This window comes from Myxine glutinosa, chromosome 6, assembly GCF_964187855.1.
Source record: "Myxine glutinosa chromosome 6, kmMyxGlut1.1, whole genome shotgun sequence".
NCBI classification, from domain to species: Eukaryota; Metazoa; Chordata; class Myxini; order Myxiniformes; family Myxinidae; genus Myxine; species Myxine glutinosa.
Window position 1 is genome coordinate 65,448,051 of NC_136266.1, and position 27,991 is coordinate 65,476,041.

A 27,991-nucleotide genomic window follows, 5' to 3' on the forward strand; every position below is an offset into this window, starting at 1 on the left:
GAGATTCCAATGATTCTGAACGCTTTGGTTTCAACAGCGTGAAGACGAGCTAGGTGTGAGGCAGGAGCACAAGCCCAGAGGGAAGAGCAGTATTCCATTGAGCTGCGGATGAAAGCCTTGTATGTGGTGAGGAGCTCAGGTGTGCCAAGGAAGGACTTCGCACGACGGAGGATGCCCAGTCGGCGACTGGCTTTGGAGGCCAGCTTGGAAATGTGGTTTTCCCAGGAAAGATCATGGCAGATAGTGAGACCCAAAAGCTTGAGTGACAGAACTTCTTGGAGAGGATTATTCAGAAAGTAGATGGGAGGGTTGTCCAGTCGGTCTTTTCGGAGAGACATCGTAAGAGTGTGAGATTTGTCAGGATTGAAAGACATGTTCCACTTGTTTGCCCAGTCTGTGATTTTGTCCAGGTCTGCAGAGAGTGATTATTTTGCCTCTTTATTATCTTCCCAGCATATCACTTTGTACACATTTGATGCAGCCACCATTTTTTTTTCCATCATCATCCCTCTATATGGAGTACTACCGTGCTCCATGATATTCTTCACAGCTCCTTCACAGAACCCGCCTCCCCCACCCTCTCCCCCTCTTCCACAACTTGATTGATAGTAAATATCCATAACTTTAAAAGTTCATTTTAAACTTACCCTATGCATTCACAAGCCCAATATATGAACTGACCATTGGTAGTCAGAAGCATTCATAATCAGATCGGGCATCTCCCTCCAACGCCTTCGTTGTGCGGAGGCACACCCCGGCATTCCCTCAGATATTTTTCCAAGTATTTTCGGCTTATTTTAGAATTTTGTGAGCCACTTTAGGTAACATATTCCTGTCATGCATGCAAAATAGATGTTCACATGACCCAGAGATCGCTATTTATAGTGGTTTCTGCACATGCTCGCTGAGCATTCTGGGGCAGATTTGTCAATTTGAAAGTCCCGTATTGGTTCTATCCCTGACAAAATCAACCTTCGGACGCAGGCACATTCTACGCTCTACCCCTCTCTCCACCGAGGGAGCTATCTGAATAATGGTCGACCGCCATAAGCACTGTTATTTCTTTCTTTCTTTTTTACATCAATTTGATTAAGCATTATAAATTTTTCTCGTGACGTTGACCTTCCATATGTCAAAATAATGCGTGACAGAAGATTTCGGGAAAACAGAGCCAGGGGTTTATTGTTACTGAACCAATTCCAAGTAGATAAAGTCTCTAAAAGTTCCAAAAAGACATTGCAATAACTTCAGTAGGTTAGTGTTCCAATCAACTTCGTTGCACCAACTTGACATTCACAGCAGGCTTGCAACAGGATGGAGTCCACAAAAACGATAAACGCTCCAAAAGAAGAATAGAAATGAAAACAGAAGAAGAGATGAGAAAGTGCTCCAAAAGAAGAAGAAGAAAAAAAAAGGCAAATCAAGAGAGGACATTGGGATATTTCCAACAACAAGCTAGGAGAGACAAATAAATATTTCAAAGACGCAGCATAGAGATAGAAAGTGATAACAGCGCAGGAAAAACAAGACATATTTTTAAAAGATCAGAGAGATCACAGAAAATCTTAGGTCTAGGATTGGGGTCCTTAAGAGTAGAAGAGGAAAATATCTGACAGAAGAAACACAGGTGAAATAAAGATGGACAGCAATATGAGGACAATATGATGACAATGAGCAATAACCAATAGTGATGGAATGTAAGATACGCAGAGCCTTGAAACAGCTGGCAAATGGAAAAATCACAAGATGTCGACAACATTCCAATGTACTTCTTTAAGGTAGTTGTGGAGGAGGCGATCAACTTTAACAGCTACCTGTACACAGATCTGGAGCAGGAGTGTATGGCCGAAAAGATGGACGTAATCAGTCTGCATATCCTTGAAAAAGAAAGAGGATGCAAGGGATGCTCAAATAACCAAACCATTGCCTTGAATTCATTTCGTCGCACGATATTACTAAAGATCATTCAACACAGTATAGAAGCCTTCATGAAGTGACAAATGCCCGTTGAGCAAGCAGGTTTCAAAAGAGGAAGAGGGGCGAGAGATCAAGTAGAGAATCTGAGGTGGATCATGGAAAAGCAAGGGAATATCAAAGGAAGGTGTATCTGTTTTATACATTACTAGCTGGGGTACCCGGTATTGCCTGGTGTTTTCTAATCCTGCTGACATTTTGAAGAAATCAAATATTTGATTTTTTTTTTCTATTTATTGTGGGGGCCTAAAACACTTCCCTTCACCCACGAAGCAATGGGGTTGGGGATCACTTATCATTACCTTTCACATAGCTACAAAGGCTTCAGCACTATCGAGTACACAGCAATTTAAAAAATCCAAAAATATGTATATTTTGCCTGAAACACTCCTCAGCATTCACTGATGAACCTCTGAAAGTTTGACAAAGATCTGTTTGGCCATCTCGGAGAAATATGGCGATACACACAAACACACACACACACACACACACATCTCCGTTATAGTATAATTAGCAAGGCTTTCAATTATGTTGACCATTAATTGATGTGAATTATGCTGAGAGTAATGGGAATGTAAATGATTGGGATGGAACTCTTGAACGGTTCTTGCAATATCGCAGACACAAGCCAAGTTACAGAGATGGTTGCTATGGCAACATAATTCAGCCCATCACCACCGTGGTCTAATCAGGTTGAGATAATGTCATGAGGAATAGATATCTGAAATATGAAAGATAAATGTTCAACAGTTTTTGAAATATCGCATACACAAAAGTAGATGGACGGATAAATCGGTGGGTCCTCATTTTAATGTCCCCGTCGCCGACCTTGTTGGAATGGCGGTGGACAAAAATTTCCTCAAGAAGAACAAATAAATCAGCACTTGAAGAAATTAGACCACAATGTACATTAGAAAGTCTGGAGAAGTCAACCATGCAGGGTATGGTTGAGGGAAGAAGAGGAAGATGCAGACCTTGTATGTGCTGGATGGGGTAAAGGATGCAAACAAGCCGACTCTGCCAGAGATTCGGGAAGCAATGCAGGATAGGGATGTCTGGATAAACCCAGAACTTCCATGAGTCTGGACTCTATAGAAAAAAAAAATCATGAATATCACTACAAGTCATCCAAGAGTTTAGGGAGGTAAGTAACAAGATTACATTACAATCAGCACTTGTGCCCATTAGCCCCTTGGTTATCTATTACAGGAACTAGATTCGTCATCAACTGGAGTTATTCAGAAAAAATACCTCATAATCTATTATTTATATTGCTAAATTAATCTCGTGTTTTCTTTATGATTCTCATCAGAGCTCATACCTATTTTGTGCTTTCACGCATAGTTGTTTAGGAATGGCATGTGTGAGGGATGGATGTGACACGGTGAAAGATCAAATGTCCTTTGCTTATCGGCCATATGATGTTTCACTGCACAGAGATGATTATATAACCTGAGAATGACATGAGTGACTACAGGGAATAATATTAGTTCCTCGTTATGCTTTCCATAAAGCCCCTTTTGCCTTAAAATATATTTAAAGTAAAGAAATGCTCAAGGATTCACTCGCGCATGTGTCGCCCTCTGGTGCTTACAAAACTAGAACGGCACTCAGTAGAGAGCATACATACCTCCACCTGGTTGGCCATATCACTCAATGGTGAAGAATCACTTTAAAAATTCCACTAGCTGGATCCGGATCCGGATCTTCACCAAAATTGAATCGATTCTTCCTTGTCACACACACAACCTGTCCAACAAGCTTCGTCCAAATCCATCCATAACTTTTTGAGATATCCTGCTATGTATCTGTTGGAACCCATCTGTGGATCGGTCCCATCGGCCGATGGGTCTGCGCCATCTGCGGATGTGTTGTTCACCTTGAAGGAATGTGTTGACAGAATGGTGCTCTTCGATCAGGTACACAGTCATTGGAATTACATGTGGTAGGAATTTAACAGAGATGATTTTAAAATGTTTTATTATCTATTTCTACCCATCTATTTATACTGTTGCGGATATGGGACTTGGCCTCAATATCCGCTTGTAAATACTCCCCTATTTCCCCAATACTCCCCAACTATCCCCAATCCCCCATTCCCTAGTCCCATTGCCTGTAAATAACACTCTGTAGAACCGACCTTCCCCTTTTTCCCCCATTAAATGTCGTGCCCAGGTCCACCGCATCTCACGTAGACAACTTTCAGACATCTTGCTAGTTATTCTTAGTCTATGTCAGTTAAGGACTCGTTTCCATTAATTCTGACTCTTCGTTGCACCAGAATGTGATTATATGGCACCAGTAGTGAGTTTAGGACCTTCCCTTACCTCCTCCCATCTTCTTCCAACAACAACAACTACAACAACGGCGCGGCGCGGGGGGAGTGTGCGTCCTCACACCGGCTCGGTTAGCCGCCATGACCATGCGCTCCGACGGGGTTACCACGAAGGGGCTCCCTGTCAGCCCCTCGTCAAGGGCGGAGCCGGTAACCCCCCCGCACGCACCCAATGAGAAGCAACGGGCCGATTCCATCTGGGGCGGAGCTAACGAGCCGAGGGCGTGTCACTCCCCGCCGGATATACGCGGCGACTTGCCGGACGTGACGTGAGATGCGCCCCCAGCTTGAGAAGACAATCACCACATCCGAGCGCTGCGACCTCCCCGCATCTCTAGACCGGACCGGGTCGATCCTGCCCTGAGCCCAGGTGCACCTGGAGCCATCGATTCTGCCTTTCCTTGCCATCAATCCCCGTGTGAGTCAGTTTTGTCCTGTTTATCTGTCGTCTGTCAGGGAATAAGATAAGTGTGTCTAAGTGCCTGTCTTTCTATGCTGTCCCTCTCATTCCTGTAATCTAACCTTCCGCCCTAATATAACCTCCTCCGGAGGTCTTGAGAACTGAACCCTTGGTGTCGTGTCATTTTAATCCCAGCCGTTGTGTCCTTTTCCTTCATTGATTTAGCGTAGCGCGACTCGGCAACGTTCGAGCATAATCGGGTAAACGTGCAGGCGCGGTCATACCAAACCGCTCGGTGAACCAACATCCACCACCGCGTCTGTAACAATTGGTGTCTAGGAGTGGAATTCGGACCCGGGACTAAATTTATTAGGCCCAAATTTTGGAACACCAATTGTACCACTAGGGTAACAATTGGTGTTGGGGAGGTAGAATTCGACCCGGAGCGCGTTTCCCGCTCGAAATTATAACGGCGAAATTTGAATTTGTTTTACGGAAATAAAAACCCGAATTTTGAAAGTCGCGCTATGGCGGATCAAGTCGGCTGGGGTCCGGTAGGGGAGAGTGAGGCAGGGTCGGTCCAGGACCAAATTGAGGGACGCGAGGAGAGCGAAGCAGCGAGGGTAGCAGACGCACAAAATGGCGCCTCGCTGGTCACCGCGCCCGCGACCGTGGCAGCGCCCCTGGTGGATTCGAACCTTTTCCTCCTGCAAATGAGGGCCCTTATAGACCAAATTGGAGGTTTGAGAAACCAAATGGATGCTCAGAGTGAGCGATTGGAGGGCCAAATGGGGGTAATGGGAAACCAATTGGGGGTAATGAGGGACGAAGCGAGGGGTACCGGTGAGAAGTTAGACAATAATTTTGAGGGGTTAGACAACGGGATAAAAGAGGTGAGAAATGGGTTAATGGGGGTAGAAAACAGAATGGCCGCTCAAGAGAATCAAATGGAAGGGATGCAAAAGGGGTTAGAGGGGGTAGAAAATAGAATGGCTGCCCAGGAGAATCAGATAGAGGGAGTGAAAAATGGGTTAGAGGGGTTAGAAAACAGGATGGAAGGCAAATTGAGGGACATGAGGGACCAAGCGGAAAGGGAAGTTAACCAAATGGGGCAGCAGATAGAGGGGGTTAGAATGGGGGTAGAAACCAAACTGGATGCTCACAGGGAGGAAATGGAGCAGATGAGGGTGGCATCTGGGCAGGAGATGCAAGTGATGGGAGAGGCGATCAGAAGAGGAGTGAGTGAGGAGGTCGGAGGAGTGCGCGAGGAGGTGAGGCACTGTAAGGAGCACATGGAGAAGGAGGTGAGAGAGGGGACTGTAAAGTTACAAGGGGGCATAGAGGACCTGACGCAGGAGGTGGAACAACTGACATAGGGACAAAAAGGACTAACGGAGCAGGTTCAAAGGAACACTGCGGTATTGGGAGGTTTAAAAGCGACACAAAACGACATAAAAAACGACTTAATAGCGACAAAGAGGGAATGTCAGATGGTACGTGAGGGACTGACAGCGAGGTTGGACGAGGTGGTAGAGGTAATGGAGACGAAGGACCGGCAGGTGAGGACGCACCTGGAAACGGTCAAGGTAGCCTTAGAGGACGAGCTTGAGGAGACGTACCGGGGAATAAAGGAGGTGAAGCAGAAATTAGAAGAAGTGGAAGAAGGGGTGAGCGAAATTAAGAAGCGACGGAGAGGGGATAAGAAAGAGATAAAAGAGGAGATAAAAGAATTGGTCCGAAGTCTGTGTTTGGATCGTGATGATGTGCTCATTAACCGGATTCGGTTATCCTGTGGGTGTGTTTCTGTGAGGAGAAGGGTGCAACGTCGCAGGGGGACATATTTACTCGTTTGTGAATATCTGTAAAACTGTCGCACTCAGGGTAGAGTTAATAGTAGAGGGAACTACATCTGAGTGCCACACTAAAATAGGTAAAAATTTATCGGGTCGGGACGCCCCGAGGGTAGAGAAGGGTGCAATGTTGCGGATATGGGACTTGGCCTCAATATCCGCTTGTAAATCCTCCCCTATTTCCCCAATACTCCCCAACTATCCCCAATCCCCCATTCCCTAGTCCCATTGCCTGTAAATAACACTCTGTAGAACCGACCTTCCCCTTTTTCCCCCATTAAATGTCGTGCCCAGGTCCACCGCATCTCACGTAGACAACTTTCGGACATCTTGCTAGTTATTCTTAGTCTATGTCAGTTAAGGACTCGTTTCCATTAATTCTGACTCTTCGTTGCACCAGAATGTGATTATATGGCACCAGTAGTGAGTTTAGGACCTTCCCTTACCTCCTCCCATCTTCTTCCAACAACAACAACTACAACAACGGCGCGGCGCGGGGGGAGTGTGCGTCCTCACACCGGCTCGGTTAGCCGCCATGACCATGCGCTCCGACGGGGTTACCACGAAGGGGCTCCCTGTCAGCGCCTCGTCAAGGGCGGAGCCGGTAACCCCCCCGCACGCACCCAATGAGAAGCAACGGGCCGATTCCATCTGGGGCGGAGCTAACGAGCCGAGGGCGTGTCACTCCCCGCCGGATATACGCGGCGACTTGCCGGACGTGACGTGAGATGCGCCCCCAGCTTGAGAAGACAATCACCACATCCGAGCGCTGCGACCTCCCCGCATCTCTAGACCGGACCGGGTCGATCCTGCCCTGAGCCCAGGTGCACCTGGAGCCATCGATTCTGCCTTTCCTTGCCATCAATCCCCATGTGAGTCAGTTTTGTCCTGTTTATCTGTCCTCTGTCAGGGAATAAGATAAGTGTGTCTAAGTGCCTGTCTTTCTATGCTGTCCCTCTCATTCCTGTAATCTAACCTTCCGCCCTAATATAACCTCCTCCGGAGGTCTTGAGAACTGAACCCTTGGTGTCGTGTCATTTTAATCCCAGCCGTTGTGTCCTTTTCCTTCATTGATTTAGTGTAGCGCGACTCGGCAACATTCGAGCATAATCGGGTAAACGTGCAGGCGCGGTCATACCAAACCGCTCGGTGAACCAACATCCACCACCGCGTCTGTAACAATACATTTTGTCAATACATTTTGTAATTAACAGATACATATTTTTAGGTTCAAATAAACATACTCATCCACCATTGATGCATACGCATTCCTTCAAGGTGAACAACACAATAAATGATGCATAAAAATGACAATAAATAGATGGGTAGAAATAGATAATAAAACATTTAAAAATCATCTCTGTTAAATTCCTACCACATGTAATTCCAATGACTGTGTACCTGATTGAAGAGCACCATTCTGTCAACACATTCCTTCAAGGTGAACAACACATCCGCAGATGGCGCAGACCCATCGGCCGATGGGTCTGCATTGTCATTTCTCGTGCATCCACAGATGGGTCAGACCCATCGGCCGATGGGACCGATCCCCAGATGGGTTCCAACATATCGTTTTGGCCCAATTGCCCAATGGTGAAGAATCACTTAAAAATTAAATGACTCTCATATCCCAATCCATATTCAGATCTTCACCAAAATCGAATCGAATCGTCCTTGTGAGACACCCAACCGGTCCACCAAGTTTCGTCCAAATGCGTGTACAACTCTTTGAGATATCCTGCTATGTATCGTGTTTGGTCCTATCTCTCAATGGTGAAAGATCACTTTAAAAATTCTAGTAGCCGGATCCGAATCCGGATCTTCACCAAAATCTAACAATTTCGTTCTTGTCACATACGCTACATCTCTGCCAAATTTTGTCCGAATCCGTCCACAACCTTTTGAGATATTTTGTTCACAAACGGACAGACAAACAGATGAAAAATCTGTCAGAGACCGAGGACTTGCCGGAATGTTCTTTTTTATCGGCCATGTTGGACAAATATGGCGGCCGAACCATGGGACCGATGACGTCATCATTATTTGTTTTCTAAACCAATTTATTCCTAGATTATGCTCAAGAAATTGCAGCTTGATTGGATGAAGTTTTGTACTTGTCGAATTATCAAATTATAACGTCATAATGGAGGCCTTGGGCCGAGAGAGTTAAAAATTGGGCATAGTCTATTCCAGGGCAAGACAAATATGTGTGTAAAGTTTGGTGATTCTACGTGCAACGGTGTAGACGTAGTACTGTGAACAAACAGACAGATGAAAAATCACTCATAGATCGACACTTGGCAAAACAGAACAAAGCAGAATGGCACTCAATAGAGAATCCCTTTGACCTCACAAATAATTGGTGGTTGAATTCAGTAAAATCCAATTCCAATTCAAATTTCAATTCAATCAGATGAAAATTGAGGCTTTTAGAAATTCAAAAAGAGTGGTTGACCTTTGGCCTATGTTGACCTTTTGATCTCAAAATTAGTTGGTGGTTGAATTCATTTTGCCGATATGTAAATCCTATTCAAATTTCAAGTCAATCGGATGAAAATTGAGGATTTTAGAAATGTGAAATTGTTGTTGACCTTTGGCCTATGTTGACCAATGATTTCATTATGAATAATTTCATTGGCCTATGATGATCTCAAAAATAGTTGGTGGTTGAATTCAGTTAGCCAATATGTAAATCCTATTCAAATTTCAAGTCAATTGGATGAAAATTGAGGATTTTAGAAATGTGAAAAAAGTGGTTGACCTTTAGCCTATGTTGACCTTTTGGGCTACGCTGATCTCAAAAATAGTTAGTGGTTGAATTCAGTTAGTCGATATGTCAATCCTATTCAAATTTCAAGTCAATCGGATTAAAATTGAGGATTTTAGAAATTTGAAAAAAAGTGGTTGACCTTTTGACCTTTTGACCTCAAAAATATATAGGATTTTGTCGGACCATGAACTCTACCATTTGGTGAAGTTTCGTGAAGATCGGTTTCAAATTGTGACCTGTAGGCAAGTATAAATGAGCGGACAGACAAACACACAAACACACACACAAACACACAAACAAACACACAAACACACAAACACAACATACTTGCAAAAAATGTTTTTTTTAAATTGGCCAAGTAACAAACAGACAGACAGACAAACAGACAAACCAACCGATCAACATACTTGCCGGAATCTTTTCCGGCAAGTAACAAACAGTTATTACCCTCGCCAGAGGAGAGGGTATTGCATTTGATGAAAATCAAAAGAGTGGTTGATTTTCAAAGAGTGGTTGTTACTTGGCAAAAAAAAAAAAATTTTTTGCAAGTCTGTTGATCACTCTGGTTTGTGTGTGTGTTTGTTTGTCTGTCCGAAAGAGCTGAATAGAAAATATTGAGACATCACTCATTGTAAAGAACTCTCCATGGGGACTAAAATATTGTTACGGTCCGCGGATTAGATGTTATTTTTACCGAGCGGTGGTGTAACCGCGGCCGAACAGTTGTTCCCCGACTAAACCCGATTCACCCGATTCACCCAAACGTTGGCCGTATCGCGCCACAGATACTCAATCTGGAAAACTCTAAAGCGACCGAATGCAAAGAGGAAGAAGAAGATGTACAGAAGAGTAACGGGGTTTATTATGTACACATACACAAGCAAGAAGAACAGTCACGATTATTTACAGGGGACATGAGACGCAGGCGACACAGTGCAAATTACTAGCTTATCTAACAGGCTTACTTAATACCCAGGACAGAACAAACGAAGACACAGACTCACGCGGGGAATTGCAGAGTGGATTGACTGGAAGGAGAGGAAAGTCCACTGGGTCCGGCAGCACGATCCGCACGTTCTGCAGCCGCCGTTCCTTCGCGGCCCTGCTCCGAACTGCCGTCCAGGCCCCTGAGCGGCTGGCGAGCGTTGTTGCTGCTGCTGCTGTAGACGCTGCCGCTGGCGAACAAGGTGACGAATAGCAGGCTTTTGCGCTTCCCTGGATGACCTCTGCTTTTGGACCTCACAACTCAGCTCTGCTCTGACGACCCAGCTCTTTCCTTTGCACCTCACCACGCAGCTCAGCTCAGCCTTGGACCTTTTTGCAACTTTCTTGGACTCATCTGCTTGTCTCCTTTTTGGGGAGCGTCCCCACGGCGGGTTATATAGGCCCCGCCCTTCACCCTTTTCGAACCTCCCCCAAGCATTCTCTCTCCGCCCTCTCAAGCCAAACCCCTCGTTCTGGGTTGGATGAGCGGGGCCGACTTACTCCTCCCCTCTATGACGAGGTGGAGACCCGCCTTTCTTCCCCAACCCTGCCTCGTGGTCAATGGCGGCTTTGGAGGGGATGTAATTGCCAAATTGAGGCTTGGCCATTACGAAAGGGGAAATGGAGGTTTTTGGGAATGGGAATGAAGGGAATCTATCTCTTTTACTCGGTGCAATGGAGTGTCATTTTAATGGAAGACAAGGCCTTACTCTAAAACACATAATAAGATATAAGCTACTGAACAAGGGTTTTATCGGGTCCTGCAATGTGGTGTTTCATGGAATAACTACCGAGACGCCCTTTTTATCTTTACACAACTCCGGAGGCAGGAGGCGCAGAATAAACAATAATAATAATAAAGCACACAAAAAAAAAAAATACAGTCCTCATATCCGCAACAATATGTTAATGATGATGTCATAGGTGCCTCCATTATGACGTCATAATTCGACAAGTACAAAACTTCATCCAATCAAGATGAAATTTCTTGAGCGCCACGTATAAACTGGTACAGAAAAAAAAATGATGACGTCGTCGGTCACGTGGTTCGGCCGCCATCTTAGAAAAACAGAAAAACTTTCCACCTCTATTTCTCCGAAAGTGCTGAATAGAAAAAATTGACACATGGCTCATTGTAAAGAACTCTCTATGGGGAATAAAATATGTTAATGATGATGTCATAGGTGCCTCCATTATGACGTCATAATTCAACAAGTACAAAACTTCATCCGATCAACATGAAATTTCTTGAGCATAATCTCGGAATAAATTAGTTTAGAAAAAAAATGATGATGATGTCATCTGTCACGTGGTTTGGTATTTGTTTTAACACAAAAGCCTTAAAAAAAACACAACATTTTATGTCTTTCACTTCTTTCAAACATCTCAATTCTGTCACTATTACCTGTGGTTCCTTCCAGTCGCTCGCTCTCTGCAGCTCAAATTAGGCAATCAGTGTGAACCTTTACTCGTACATTTATATACAAAGTAGAAGTACCAACTTCCTATGGTAGTGGTCAGGGATGGGATAGGGGAATGGGAGGAGAAGGGGGTTATGTTATTATCATTTTTCAAATGTGTAATTCAAAATACCTCACCAAAATACCACTCACTGCGTAATTCAAAACACATCACTGCACGAGAAAACATGGGGACAGAAACCCTGCACTGTACTGTACTGGACTGTACTGTAGTGTGATGCCTTGTAATACCCTCTCCTACCTGGAGGTGGCGCACATGATACATATTTACAAAGAGAATTTGCATCACTCCTCTCTCCCCCAATAATAATAATAATAAAGGAGTCTTATATAGCCCCATCAAGCAGAGTAAACTACCCTCATGGCGCTTTACATCATCATGCGAACGCACACACACCACACACACACACACACACAAACACACACACACACAGACCATTGCCCCATCTCCCCCAAGACCATTGACAAACGTAAAAACACCCCCATGCACTAATTGGGGTGATGTAGCAAGTCTAGATCTGGATGTAATTGGCCTAGAACTGTAGGAGGAGTAGTGTGCCTAACACACACACACACACACACACACACACACACACACACACACACACACACACACACACACACACACACACACACACACAACACACACACAACAACCTGTCTGCCAACAACGTACAAACTCCTGACGGAAATCACAGAAACGATATGTTGGAACCCATCTGTGGATCGGTCCCATCGGCCGATGGGTCTGACCCATCTGTGGATGCACGAGAAATGACAATGCAGACCCATCGGCCGATGGGTCTGCGCCATCTGCGGATGTGTTGTTCACCTTGAAGGAATGTGTTGACAGAATGGTGCTCTTCAATCAGGTACACAGTCATTGGAATTACATGTGGTAGGAATTTAACAGAGATGATTTTTAAATGTTTTATTTAACTTTTATTTTTAAAATTTAAATTTTATTATTTTATTTAATTTAAATTTTATTTTATTTTATTTAATATAAAGGAATTTAACATTCCCCTCCGCCATTATCAGAAGAACACCTAATGTTTTGTATGAATGTTGAGTATGTTATGTAAAGCTTTACTAAAACTGCCATGTATCTGTTAATTACAAAATGTATTGACAAAATGTATAAATAGATGGGTAGAAATAGATAATAAAACATTTAAAAATCATCTCTGTTAAATTCCTACCACATGTAATTCCAATGACTGTGTACCTGATTGAAGAGCACCATTCTGTCAACACATTCCTTCAAGGTGAACAACACATCCGCAGATGGCGCAGACCCATCGGCCGATGGGTCTGCATTGTCATTTCTCGTGCATCCACAGATGGGTCAGACCCATCGGCCGATGGGACCGATCCACAGATGGGTTCCAACAGATATACCATCACCTAACACAAGAGGAAGGGCCATAGGCAGAAGACGTGGGATGTAAAAGGGGATGCTACGGAAGGATAGACCACCTCCTACTAAACATGACCATACTCGAACATTGCAAAACAAGAAGAACAAAATTATCCACAGCCTGGATAGACTAAAAAAAGCTTTTAATAGTGTACCACATTCATAGATGATACAATGCATGCAACTGTACAAGATCAACCATCAAATAATCAAATTGATGGAGAAAGCAAAGCAGCTTTGAAATACCACATCAATATTACAGCATTCGGAAGTAAAGATCGAAATACCAGGAGTGAAGATACATCGAGGAATCTTCCAGGGAGACAGCCTTTTACCCTCCTGTTTAGCCTGGCCCTGGACTCACTGAGCAACATCATTAATGAGCAAGGACATGGTTACACCCTGACATAAAATAAGAGAACGTTAAAAGAGAAAAAAGGTGACAAGTCTACTTTCCATGGATGATTTAAAACTCTTTGCACCAGACGAAGAAAAATTGGCAGAACAACTCAAATGAGTGAAACAGTATTCCGTTGACTTTCTAATGGAATTTGGCCTGGTTAAACAAGTGCACATTCATACTAAGTAGACCAACAAAAATGGACAACATACAAATTGCCACAAATACAACAATACAGGAGCTAGACACCGAAGCATCATATACATACCTCAGAGTAGAAGAGGGCCACCAAATATGTCACATACAAATGCGAAAAAAAAATTCTAAAGAATACCTGCATGGAACAAGGCCGATTCTGAAAACATACCGATCTCCAAGGAACACAATCAAAGCCATAAACCAACTCGCAATATCAATAGTCCAGCACAGCTGCGGAATAATAAACTGGCCACAATCAGAAATCAATAAACTGGATATCAAAACTAGAAAACTCCTCATCAACCCACAAAGTGTTTTACAAAAATCAATGCATCCCAAGAATGTACCTGCTGAGACGATAAGGGGGTAATGGCCTCATGGAGCTCGAGCAAATGCACAGAATGACAACTGGCGTTGCAACAGACTACTGAATCCAATTTGTAAGCAAACACAAAGACAACAAACCAGACAGGTATCGCTAACCCACCTCGCAAAAAAATTACAAAGGCAGGTTCGAATGGAAAATGTCACACAAGAAGTCGAAACAACGAGTACAGTCCCAACAATTGCAAAAACGAAGAAAGAAATATATAAAATGAAATATCAGCAGATATACACCAACAACTGGAATAACGATAAAAGAGCAGGAAGGTAAATGTATATATAAAAAAAAGAGTTGGACAGATGGGGAGTAGACAAAGAAGGCTATTTGGAATGGTAAAGAAGAGGTCAGCACAATGGGGATGGAGGACAAATCATTTTAAATATGTATATGTCTCATAAAAGGCGTCCACAAAGACAGCGACCACTGTAAATGGGCAAAAAAATAAATAAAACTGGGCATCCTCTATCGTATGAAGTCCTTCCTTGGCACTTCTGAGCTCCTCACCACATACAAAGCTTTCATCTGCAGCTCAATGGAATACTGCTCTCCCCTCTGGGCTGGTGCTCCTGCCTCACACCTAGCCCAGCTTTATGCTGTTGAAACCAAAGCTTTCAGGATCATTGGAATCTCCCATGATGAAGCTGATTCTGAGGGCATTTCTCTCTCTCACCGCAGGCAGGTTGTCTTCTACCTCACTTTCTGTCTCACTTTCTGTCTTCTACAGACTCCTCTCCGGCCTTGGTCCCCTTGCTCTGTCTGTGCTCTGTCCTCCAAATATTCCTACAGGTCGCACAAGATCTGCCAGCAACCCTCTTCTGGTGAAACTGCCAAAAGCAAGACTCTCTGCTCACCTTCACTCTTTCATTCCTCTGTTCTCCCGCCTCGGGAACAAACTCCCACACTCTTCAATCCCTCTCCTCCCTCAAGGTCTATAAAACAGCTGTTCACCACCATCTCGTATCTTCCGCCATCCAAGCCTTGCTGTTTTCTACCCCCGTTAATTCACCCCAAATCCACCTCTTTCAATCTCCAACTTCTTTCCTGAAATTGCTCGTAGTGTTCATTTGTTTTATACTGTTTATCCCTTCCCCCTCTCCCCCCTCCCGCCCCCAGCACACCCAACCCTCTAATTTCCACAGATCTCCCCCATGTCTCTGTTCTCTACTGTCGTTGTGCTTGTGTGCTTCCCTCTCTCTCCACATCTTGTCTCCTGCTCCCTTTATTATCTGTTTTATGTGTCTGTTTATGTTTTTTTGTGTTTAATATGTTAGCTTGTGGCGGACACGAAAGCTCACTGGCATGATGGCATCATTCCACGCACCAAGTGGACGGCGGCCACGCCCGACACCGGGCGCGCAGCCCGGAGCGCTCCAGTGCTACAGTGGAGCTCTTATAATAAAGACTCTTTGAACTAACCGCGTTGTCTGCTTCCTCCTTGCTATACAAGTAGCGCGTGTAGCACCGCGCTTCATTGGTGACCCTCCGACGCTCTGGTCAGCCGTCGCTGACCACCCAAACCCACCACAGCAATGGCAATCAACGCGGTCCAAATCAAACTCCCCGAGTTCTCGGAGGCTCAAGCCGAAGTTTGGTTCCTGCAGGCAGAAGCCCAGTTCCGACTTCGAGGCATCACGGTGGACGAGACCATGTACTGCCACGTGGTCGCCTCCGTCGGGCCCGGCACGGCCGCTCGCGTCGTGTCGGTCCTGAGGAACCCACCGGCCGACAGCAGGTACGAGGCGATCTAGCGTCTCCTCCTCGCCACGTTCGGCCTCACGGTGGACCCACGGGCCGACCGCCTCCTGGACCTCCCCGAGCTCGGTGACACGCGACCGTCGGTCCGCATGGACCATATGCTGTCGTTGATGGGCGACGAAACCCCGAACGCTCTATTCCGGGCGTTATTTCGACGCCAGCTGCCGGCACGAGTACGCGTCGCCTTGGCCGGTTCTGCGACAATGGAACCCCGAGCTCTCGCTGCCGAGGCCGACAGGTTCTTCGTGGTTTTGGACACGCAGGCGAGTTTTGGCGTGGCCATCGCGAATCCCGAGGCTGATGCACACCTCGTGGCTGATGCTGATGCAGACCTCGCGGCCGCCGCCACGTCCCGCCCACCATTGCCGCCGCGGAGAAAACCGCGGCCTCCGCCGCCAACCTGGTGTTTTTTCCACGCCCAGTTCGGCCACGAGGCTCGGCAATGTCACCCGCCGTGCTCATTCGGCAGGTCGGGAAACGCCCGGCCCGGCCCTCGGTAGTGGCACTGAGCGCCGGCCGTTCAAACAGCCTACTGTTCATCACGGACACCTTATCCGGGCGCCGTTACCTGTGCGACACGGGAGCGCAGGTGAGTGTCGTTCCCACCGGTACGTCCGACAAGCAGACCGCGGGCCGGGGCCCCGCGCTGCTTGCTGCCAACGGTACGTCCATTCGCACATACGGAAAATGCTGCCTTTCTCTGCAGTTCGGAGGGCAGGTTTTCCGGTGGTCGTTCGTCACTGCCGACGTGCCTATGGCACTGCTCGGCGCGGGCCTCCTGTGTGCCAATGGTCTGCTGGTGGACGTAAAGCACAGAAGGCTTGTCCAGGCTGAGACGTTCAGCTCGCTCGCTTGCGTGCTGCCCGCCTCGTTGAGCAGCTCCCGGAGCGGCTCATCGAGCGGCTCGCCGAGCGGCTCGCCGAGCGGCTTGCTGAGCAGTTCGGTTCCGGCCAGGTTCATCTGTACGCTTCCGGCAGCGAACGAATTCACCCGCCTCCTCGCCGGCTTCCCGGCCCTCACGCGGCCCACCTTCTCGGCGGGGGCAGCCGGAGGCATCCCAGCTGGCATCCCTGCACCCCGGACGCCGCCAGTCGCCAGAGGGCGCTTTGGCCGGGTCACCCGTTTGCCCCGCAAACTGGCCCTCCAGGTGCACGGGAATTCTGGGGGGGGGGGGGGGGGCGCGTGTGGCGGACACGAAAGCTCACTGGCGTGATGGCATCATTCCACGCACCCAGTGGGCGGCGGCCACGCCCGAGGGGTAGGCGTGCCCGCGGGATATACACCGGGCGCGCAGCCCGGAGCGCTCCAGTGCTACAGTGGAGCTCTTATAATAAAGTCTCTTTGAACTAACCGCGTTGTCCGCTTCCTCCTTGCTATACAAGTAGCGCGCGTAGCACCGCGCTTCAAGCTCTTACACGAGCCTCGACTTTGTATCCCCCCCTAAAAAAAGTAACTAATTAAGGCGTGCCATAATATTAAAGTCCATTACGATATATTCATGTTCACCAAAAGATAAGCATCATACTGCTACTACCACTACTACTACTACTACACCTGTTTCAGTCATGATATATACCGTAAATCAAATAAGCATTTAGACCTCCGAACTGCATATATTTGTATTCACTGGATAATAAGTCGACCCCATAACAAGGCATCAACTCTTGTATATTGATGTACATTGCAATGAATTAGTGCAATACGCTCTCTGCTAGGCTATAAAAGCACAAACAAAAAAACTTTGCCGCATGAGGAGACTGTTCGCCCATCTTGCCTGAGCTACAACAAATACGGAGTTATAAATAAAATCTATATATACCTCCGTGACACCAAATAATAACAACAACAACAACAACAGCGCCATGCACACACAAGCTCCCCACAACGTTTTCTTGTGTTATTCCTTTGCTGTGTTGATATTCCCTGTGTAAATAATCATTTTAAAACAAGATTTCAACGTTGGTGGAGCGGGAAATGGATATGGAAAATAACCTACCGGAAGTGTATGTAGTATTCTACTTCCGGTAATGAATTTTGTTCGTTGTGGCTTCTCAGAAGATTGATCATAATGAGGGAAGGATAACCTACTTTGACCGTCTATCGTCCATTGTAGGTCCTTAGTAAGTTGCGTCACGATGGAGGAAAGTCTTTTTGAAGGTTTTGGGAACGAGGTGGTGTATGTTGGGGCCTTCGTCTTGGTGCTGCTTTCCTTGGGACTCGCCTGGCTGTCGACCCATGTGCGTGGCCCAGATGGACCCCGGGGCAGTGGTTTCAGACGGCCTGGTGGAGAGGGAGAGGGAGACGGCGTCTCCACGAGTCCGCCCTCACGAAATGATGATGATGATGATGATGCTGCTCCTCCTCCTCCTCCGATGCCCGATCATCCACCCTCTGGAGGTCCGGAAGAGGACCAAGGGGAGCATGACGTCGAGGTGGAGGAGAAGGAGACCGAGCGTGAGTTGCGTTCTGGGGCTGATGGTGGCGATCCGGGGGAGGTTGTAGATCCCAGTGGTTCACCAAGACTTCGTCATCGGCAAGTTGCGGCTGAGCAGATTCGGATTCGACTCAAGTTTCTCAACGACACTGAACGTGTTATTGATGTGAACCTGGGAGATACAATTGGACACATTAAAAGGTGACTTTGCTTTGGTGTCGTTTCTTGTGTAAATGCACATGTACATTTTCAGGAGGAAGTTGCTTGGTTTATGATGGCATATTTGTACCTATTTAGCATTTCATTCTGAGCATGACGTGCTTCATGATTCTGCAATCCGGTTTGCAATCCCCACATATCCTATATCGATTTAGCCATTGTACCCAGAAGTAATTTCAATGATGTCCTACTGTCTCTAATGCTATACTACAAGAGGTGTGTGTGTGTGTGTGTGTGTGTGTGTGTGTGTGTGTGTGTGTGTGTGTGTGTGTGTGTGTGTGTGTGTGTGTGTGTGTGTATATATATATATATATATATATATGTGTGTATATAATATACTATAATATAATATACAATATACAGTACGTACATGTCACATGTATGTGTGTATATAATATACAGTATGTACAGTGCATTCAGAAAGTATTCAGACCCCTTCACTTTTTCACATTTTGTTATGTTGCAGCCTTATGCTGAAATCGTTTAAATTCATTTTTTCCCTCATCAATCTACACTCAATACCCCACAATGACAAAGAGAAAACAGGATTTTAGAAAGTTTTGCAAATTTATTAAAAAGAAAAACTGAAATATCACATTTACATAAGTATTCAGACCCTTTGCTATGACACTTGAAATTTAGCTCAGGTGCCTCCCATTTCTCTTGATCATCTTTGAGATGTTTCTACACCTTGATTGGAGTCCACCTGTGGTAAATTCAATTGATTGGACATGATTTGGAAAGGCACACACCTGTCTATATAAGGTCTCACATCTGACAATGCATATCAGAGCAAAAACCAAGCCATGAGGTCGAAGGAACTGCCTGCAGAGCTCAGAGACAGGATTCTGTCGACGCACAGATCTGGGGAACCCTACAAAAAAATCTCTGCTGCATTGAAGATTCCCAAGAGCACAGTGGCCTCCATAATTCTTAAATGGAAGAAGTTTGGAACAACTAGGACTCTTCCTAGAGCTGGCAGCCCGGCCAAACTGAACAATCGGGGGAGAAGGGCCTTGGTAAGAGAGGTGACCAAGAACCCGATGGTCACTCTGGCTGAGATCCTGTGTGGAGATGGGAGAAACTTCCAGAAGGACAACCATCACTGCAACACTCCACCGATCTGGGCTTTATTGCAGAGTGGCCAGACGGAAGCCAAACAGTTCAATCTTGGTTTCATCAGACCACAGAATCTTGTTTCTCACAGTCTGAGAGTCCTTTAGGTGCTTTTTTGCAAACTCCAAGCGGGCTTTCATGTGTCTTTCATTGAGAGGCTTCTGTTGGAACAAACTCCCTCACTCTCTTCAATCCCACTCCTCCCTCCAGGTCTTTAAAACAGCTGTTCACCACCATCTCTTATCTTCCCCATCCAAAACCTTGATATTTTCTACCCCCGTTACTTCACCCCAGATCCACTTTTTTGAAATACCGACTTCTTTCCTGGAAGTCCTAGCGGTGTCCATGTGTTTTATACCCCTCCCACCCCCCTTCCCGTTCCCCAACACCCCTAAGCCCTCTTCCGACCACAGATCTCCCGATGTGCCTGTTCTCTGCTGTTGTACTTGTGTGCTTCCCTCTCTTGTGTGCTTCATCTTGTCTCCTGCTCCCTTTGTCATATGTTTTATGCGTCAGTTTGTTTTTATGTGATTAATGATAGGTCTTACACGAACGAGTATAGGGGAAAAAAGAAGAAAAAAAAGGCTGTGATCCTTCCTTCTCCATATTTGCACAAGAAAAGTTATAAATTGCCCAAGGATTAAACTTCGCTTGTTCAACTGTTCTGACAATTATTATATTGAGTGAAGAAAAAATTAAGGAATGTGCCGAAAGTGTAACTTAATTGAGTGCAACAAAAATGATTAACCAGCGGGATTGCCGTGAAGACTCTCGCGGCCGTGGTTGGGTTCTCCGTGGGGAAATAATCCGGAGTTAGAAAGGCAAAATAAATTAAATTGAAGATCAAATTAAAATAACTATCAACATAACGGAAGGATTACAATGAGTAAAGCAATCGGTGTTCTATGAGTTCAAGAGAGAATTGGAAAAATATTGTAATAATATTTTTATTCAATGCATCTGTAAAAAAAAAAAAAAAAAAATTCCACTCACTTTTGGAGGTGTCTACTTCCACCCTAACCTCGCTCTCTTTCTCTCTCTCCCACCCCCTTCCTCGGACCCCTCCCTCACAGAGTCGACAGCGATGTGTATATGAGGCATCACTCTTGCCCCTTCCTTGCTCTCCCCCCATCCCCCTCTCCCTCCACCATCCTCCCCTCTTCCTCCCCATATCTCTCCCTCTCTCCTCTCTCTCCCTCTGTCCTCTCTCTCCCTCTGTCCTCTCTCTCCCTTATGTTCTCTCTCTCCCTTATGTTCTCTCTCTCCCTTATGTTCTCTATCTCCCCCTCCCTTTCTCTCCCTCCTTCATTCTCCTCTCTCCCTCTCCCCATATTTCTCTCTCTCCCTCTCTCTCTCGCTCTCTCCTTGCGATATGGCGTGTATAGTGATATGTGGTGAGGTGTTGCTCTCCCCACCTTCCTCGCTCGTCCCTTCTCCCCTCCACTCCTTCACGCTCCCACACCCCTCATCACTTTCCCACCTCCCCTACCTCACTATCCCCTCTCCTCCCCCCTCTTCACTCCCCACCCTTCCTCGCTCCTCCTCCCTTTCCTCCCTCTCCCTCTCTCTCCCTCCCCCTCTCTCTCCATGCCGCTTCTCTCCCCTGCCCCATAATCTCTCTACCTCCCCCTATCTCTCTCCCTCCTCCTCTCTCATACTCTCTACCCCTCTCACTCCCACTTCTCTCCCCCCCCCCCCCCCCCATCCTCCCCTCTTTCCTTTCTCCTCTCTCTTCGTAGTAGTCCCATCAGCAAAGCGACTGGTGGTGTTTGCTAATATTAAATTAGTCAATTATCTGTGTGCATGTGTGTAAGATTTTAGTTCTGCTTTTAATATATTTCATCTTACAAACTTCATTTTAAACTCTATGCACTTGGTCTTGATGGTTTGATTTGTAACTGGATTTTTGTTTTTTTTAGACAGACCACAGGTGGTTATAATCGTTTCGAAAAATTTTCAGGGCTGTGTTTTGTCCCTGATTTTTGTATTCATTGCTCACTCCTGATTGTGTCGCATCATCGGAAAGCTCACTACTGGTGAAATTTATGATACGACTGGTGAAATAGATGATGCGACTGTTGCTGGCCTGATTGTCAACAGTGATGAAAGTAGTTACCATAATCAAATCGAAAAACCTGTCAAATAGTGTTCTCTAAAATAATATCGAACCCAACATTGTAAAGACAAAGGAAACTAGGACAGCACTCGGTAGAGTGCATACCTCCACCAGGCTGAACAGTTTACCTTTTGTATCCCACCGATGTGGATCCGGACCTGAACCGAAATCGAATCGGCTTGAGGCCGTGGGCTATGGGCTACTATAGCTGCTGGTGTACTCCCCCCCCCCCCTTCCTCCCCCAACAAACCATAAGCCAAGGCTTGCAGTTTGGCATGAAGGTACTGATGACGTACCCATTGACCCCTGTTCCATATAGCATTGGTACAGCTGATGGATTTCTGGCAAAGACAGACAAATCAAAATGTTTCATGCATCTGACCAAAGAGTGTGACGATACTCCAGTACCATCAGTGGAGTCTACACTTGTGGTCCATGATGGGAATGCTTAAGGTGGGTTTTCACGGGACACGCAAACGGTTCACGAAGGATGCGAATGTCGAAAAAATGGCAAAGTCCAACATTCGTATTTTAGGCTCCAAAAGTTCGCCAAACATGCGTGGGGGTTCGGAAGCGTCGTCAATTGTTCGCAGGAGTCGTTTTTTGTTCGGCGGGTATTTCAAAAATGTTTGAAAACTCCTGCGAACAATTGACGACGCTTCCGAACCCCCGCGCATGTTTGGCGAACTTTTGGAGCCTAAAATACGAATGTTGGACTTTGCCATTTTTTCGACATTCGCATCCTTCGCGAACCGTTCGCGTGTCCCGTGAAAACCCACCTTTACTTCCACTACATTAAGGGGATACCAGCAAATTTTAGTCTGATTTGCCACAATAAGTTTGACATGGTATCAAAGACAACAGACGCAGTGTTCAGCATGGATATGTGCACTGACAATTCCATCAAATCTATGGAATGTGAACGAAGAGGCTGCCGTCTGTCATCGCTTCCACGACAGCTTTTTCCCCAACTGCAATCCACACCCTCAATGAATCGATGTGTAAGGTTTTGTGAACATCTAAACGTTGGATATTTTAAACCATGCCACTCATTCCTCTCCAAAATGTTGTTTTAGGGCTCTACACTCATCACAATGAATTTTGTCTGTCTCGTTGTCTGTGAGCAGGTTTCTCAAAAAGTAATGGACAAATTCAGATGAAACTTGGTGGATACGGATCTGGATCCGAGAATTTATTGAGTGATTCTTCACCATTGAGAGATAAGAAAAGGCCAAAAACGATCTATAGCATGATGTCTCATAAAGTTGTGGTCGGATTATGACAAAACTTGGTGGATGACAAGTGACTTGCTGTGTAGGTGACAAGAACAAGTGATTAGATTTTGGTTCAGATCCAGATGCAGATCCAGCCTATCAGTGGGATACAAAATGTAACCTATTCAGTCTGGCACAGGTATGCCCTCTACCGAGTGCCGTTTTAGTTTCTTATCTATTTGTTATTCAATGTAATTATTTTTAAGCACACACTGTCAAAGTACTTCTCCTTGTATGTGCATCACATAAACAGTATATGACAATAAACTCATTGTCATTATCAGCATGATTTGTTCTGTGGTAGAATAAAAATCTCTTATACCACGTGTATGGATGAAAGTATGGATGGACTGAAGGAAAAGATGAACAAGTGGAAGGAATGTATGGAGACAAAAGGTCTTAAGGTGAATATCGGAAAGACGAAGGTGATGGCAAGTGGTAAAGCATGTGGTGAGGTGGAAAGAACTGGGAAGTGGCCCTGTGCTGTGTGCAGGAAGGGTGTCGGAGTGAACTCCATTCAATGTACAATGTGCGCTGAGTGGGTTCATCAAAAATGTAGTGTTCTGAGAGGGTCATTAACCAGTGTGGCAGCTACATTCAAATGTAAGGTGTGCACAGAGGGAGCTGCAGATGGAGGAAATGTTGAGTTGGATCTTGGAGACGGCGTGAAGCTGGAAGGTGCTACCTCGGACATTTTGCTACCTCGGAGACATGCTGAATGGAGAAGGTGGATCAGACTCGGCAACGGTTGCTCGAGTGAGATGTGCATGGAAGAAGTTTCGGGAACTGAGTGGCGTGCTGATGAGGAGGGGAGTGTTGTTGAAGCTGAAGGGAAAGGTGTATGCTGCATGTGTGAGAAGTGTTATAACACTCTATAAATCATAAATGATTTATGGGAGCGAGACATGGGTAATGAACGTAGAGCAGCAACGAAGGTTTGAAAGGGTGGAAATGCGAATGGTTCGATGGATGTGTGGAGTATCGTTGAGAAAGAGGAAGACAAATGATGAATTGCGAAAAATGATGGGAATAGAGCATGTGATTGATGCTGTGAAGAGGAACAGGTTGAGATGGTTTGGTCATGTGTTGAGGAAGGATGAAAGTGACTGGTTGAGAAGAGTGATGGAAATGAATGTAGAAGGAAGTAGAGGACGGGGAAGACCGCGAAAGACTTGGCTAAAGATGGTGGAAGAAGAAATGCGGGCAAGGGGGTTAACAAGGAGAGATGCAGAAAATAGGGCAAGATGGAGAAGATTGTCATGGGGACCGCAAGGCTAACCCCCGCTCTAGCAGGGAAAATGGCCTTAAAATGCATGTTGTGTTGTTGTTGTATACCACTTGTGGTTACACCACCATCTCCTGTGATGAATAGGATGTGTTTTATGCCTCTGCCGACAGTCACCAGAGGCATTATGGTTTCAGCTTGTCCGTCCGGCTGTCAGTCTGTCCAATTGTCTGTCCGTCCGTGATAGGTTTCTGTTACTGTGATAACTTGAGATTGGCTGAAGGGAACTAAATCAAACTTGGTGCAGGTATGCATCATGAGGTAAGGATGAACTGATTAGATTTTGGGGTCACGAGGTCAAAGGTCAGAAGTCCTGTTAGGTAAAAAAAAAAAAGTCGGAATTCCTGTTAGATAAAAATTCTGTTGCTGCGCTAACTTGTGAACCAGTGATGGGATTTTAACCAAAGTTTGTTCAAGTATGTATTGTGATGCAAAGATGATCTGATTAGATTTCTGCATAAAAGGTCAAAGGTCAGTCTGTAAAAGGTTTTCACTAAACCTACTGTGATAATTTAAGAAAGGCTGAAGGAAACTAAATCATACTTGGTACAAGTATATATTGTTGCGGTTTTGAGAACCCACACTTGTAAATATAACATCATTAAAGGTTAAAGGTAGCACCCCATAGGTAGGCCACAAGCAACACGTAGGTCACCTTAGGACATCAGTTATTTCATAGTCTGTGTTTAGATAAGGCCATTTCCAGTAGTTGCATCTGCGTTGTGTCAAACAAATAAGAGTAGGTCCCCATCCGTTCATTTTGACAGCCTCCCTCCAAGCGACGCCATTAAGCGCTCTCCAGTCTGTGCCCCATCGGCCCTCCCAATTTGTTACGCGCCTTTGCCAGCAGCGTTCGCAACCTCGCTGGGTTTCCGCTCAAACCAGCCCAGAAACCCACGAGGTAAGGCCCGAAAAGGGGGCGGAGTGCCAGGATGGAGGTGCGGCCACGTCAACCAGCCATCAGGGCAGAGCCAGTAAGCCAACACCAGCCAACCAGGGCTGAGGTGAGGTCACCTGACCGGGCGTGGTTTGGGCTCCGAGAGCGTTCGCTGGCTTGGTTATAAAAGCGCGCATGCAAAGCCCTTCGGAAGGACTTGCTGGGGAAGGTTGGCATTCACAGGACTCGCTGGGGAAGGTTGGCATTCACAGGACTCGCTGGGGAAGGTTGAAAGGACTTGAGAGTATATGCGCTTTACCCAAGAGGGGACTGGTGCGATTACGAAGGAATTGCGCTTTACGAGAGGGCTGACTGGGCGAGCGCGTTGTGCAAATGAACTGGTACGAGAGTTGAGTATGAGAGGGAGAGACGCGCTGTGGCTACCAGCTTTACAACGGGCGAGCGCGCGGCACGCATTGCCGAGAACTGCAGCGTGCCGAAGGACATTGGGGAAGGGGCGCTTGGAGCGGGTAATACCGGTAGCGCGTGTCAAAGCGCCGGTGCGCATATTAGGTACGCCAATAGCCCAGCTTACCTTTCCCCGTCACGATAATTGTCCGCCATGCGCTTACGCTACGCGGAGAGCTGCCTGCCGGGTTTTCCACCATCACCGCCTGGTACGGGTCGAGAGCCGGACTGGAGCCTGGACGCCATCGCCGGACCTTCCACCCTACCATCTACACCCCCCGCCTGAGTCTGAAGTCTGAGACCGAATCTGAGAGCAATCGGGCCCGTGTCCAGGGAATAGAATAAGACTGTTTAAGACTGCCCTGTGTACTTTTCCTTCCTCTTTCTTTCTTGTACATTCTTTCGTTTCCTCTTCTTCTTTGTACATTGTAAATAAATTGCCTTGTTCTTTCTGGTTTCTCCTTTATCCGATTGTCCTAGTCTTTTCTCCATTGGGTAAACGTGGCACGATCCCAACCGCTATAATCGGGTTAGCCATTGTTAACAGCTCGGATCGCGGATCACTATCCGCTCGGCGTTTCCACCTGATATCCGTGATTCGGGCGGGAGTTATTCCCTCCTTTCCGGCCAGCGTTAGTACTTAGGTAGTAGCGAATCCCTAGGCTTAAAAACCCTATCTAACGCTGCCCGGGAAGGACGTTATAACTTCCAGGATCGCGTCGGCCAGATAGAGGACAAGGGGATTAACCTCCCCCCCCCCCCCCCCCCCCCCCGCTTGATAAGGGGAGAGCCGACGTTTCTGAGATCCGCAACAATATAATGACCCAAAGATGAACTGAATATATTATGGGGTCAAAAGGTCGGAGGTCCCATTTGGTTAAAATTCTTTTACAGAGCTAACTTGTTAACTAGTGATGGGATTTTGACCAAACTTGGTATAAGTGTATATTATGATGCAAAGATGAACCAATTATATTTCTGCATCAAAGGTCAAAGGTCAGACATCATGTCAGGTAAAAAAATTGTTAGTTGAGAACAGCTGAAGGGATTTATATCAAACGAAGTACAAGTATGAATAATGATGTAATAATGTGGGTGGAGGCATATCGATTGACTTCACGATGTTGAAGAGTGTTGTTCTAGTTTTTATTTTAATTCATTCTCTTGATGATAATCGTAAGTTGTAATGTGTAAACCATAATACAATCCCTACAAACAATATTGTAGACAGTTCTTCATTTGTGCAATGTTTAGTTTAATCAGTAACCTTTTTTTTTTTTTTTTTTGAAGAACAATCATGAATAAGCAAACCTAAACTCCTCTTCCATGCCTCTCCAAATCCCTAGAACACACTTCCCAGGACAGGAGGCACAAGTGAGGTTTATCTACGGAGGTCAGATCCTTCAGGACGAAGGGCGCACGTTGATGTCGTATGGCGTTCTAGCTGACTGCGTGGTACACTGCCACATTGCTCGCACCACCGCAGGAACGGCTCCGAGACCTCGCTTCGAGGGCGGACTTTACAACGAGCTTTACGTGCGCGCGGACACCTTGTTGAACGTGGGCAATCTCATGATACCCCTGTCCCTCTTCATGCTGAGCATCATGTGGTACTTCCGCATCGCTTACAAACAGTTGTTTACGGCACCAGCTACCATATCCCTCATTGGAATGACTCTTCTTTTTGGCTGTTTCATCTTTAATACCTATCGCCGATGACTTGGGTCTTCAGCATGCCTTACATGTGGTGGTAATCATTGTAACATAACTTTCAAACTTGACTCACAAATTTAGACCTATTTTCAATTGTTTTTATCACTTTTTCTTCTCGTCTTTCACAAGTCCAGCAGCTTCTGCTTGGTGAAATGGTACTTTTGCTTTTGAAACTTCTTCCCACCGATATCCGAACTTGGCTGATAAGCTCGATTTGATTGCTTGTTCTTACACGCTTGCAAGTTTGGGGAAAGAGGTTTTACTGATATTTTCACTTTATGTCGATATCTTTGTATTAAAAGGAAAACGCTGAAATTTTTGTTTTGCCTTGTTTATTTAAAAACAACTTCAGGGTTGCTAACAGCCAAGTGTAAATTGTATCATCTATTTTATTATTCTCTTGTTATTATTCTTCACTGTGAAATTGAAATGAACGAATACTCTTCAATAAAGTATTATTCTTTATCTGCAAAACGTTTTTAAGTGACGACAATCGCTCATGTTGTTGTACCGACAGGCCTATGGTAATAATGAAAT

General features: G+C 45.8%; 1 protein-coding gene and 1 long non-coding RNA gene across 2 annotated transcripts; one reads left to right on the forward strand and one right to left on the reverse strand.

Annotated features, from left to right (window-relative positions):
- Positions 1-1,155: 1,155 nt before the first annotated feature.
- On the reverse strand, positions 1,156-18,330 carry LOC137429895 (uncharacterized). The gene is made up of 3 exons (XR_010984961.2): positions 17,949-18,330; positions 11,719-11,818; positions 1,156-3,063 (listed from the first exon to the last, which is right to left on the reverse strand). It is a non-coding gene; the product is annotated as an uncharacterized LOC137429895 (long non-coding RNA).
- On the forward strand, positions 17,824-27,928 carry LOC137429894 (transmembrane and ubiquitin-like domain-containing protein 1). The gene is made up of 2 exons (XM_068120243.2): positions 17,824-18,587; positions 27,088-27,928. The coding sequence occupies exons 1-2, from the start codon at positions 18,088-18,090 to the stop codon at positions 27,458-27,460; spliced, it is 873 nt and encodes a 290-aa protein (XP_067976344.2). The 5' UTR covers positions 17,824-18,087; the 3' UTR covers positions 27,461-27,928.
- The last annotated feature ends 63 nt before the right edge of the window (positions 27,929-27,991 follow it).

What these genes read in the sequence shown, in the direction of transcription:
- LOC137429894 (XM_068120243.2), top strand. Translation starts at nt 18,088, where the DNA reads ATGGAGGAAAGTCTTTTTGAAGGTTTTGGGAACGAGGTGGTGTATGTT. An exon ending in ACAATTGGACACATTAAAAG is followed by an intron (nt 18,588 to 27,087) that starts GTGACTTTGCTT and finishes CCAAATCCCTAG; the next exon opens with AACACACTTCCCAGGACAGG.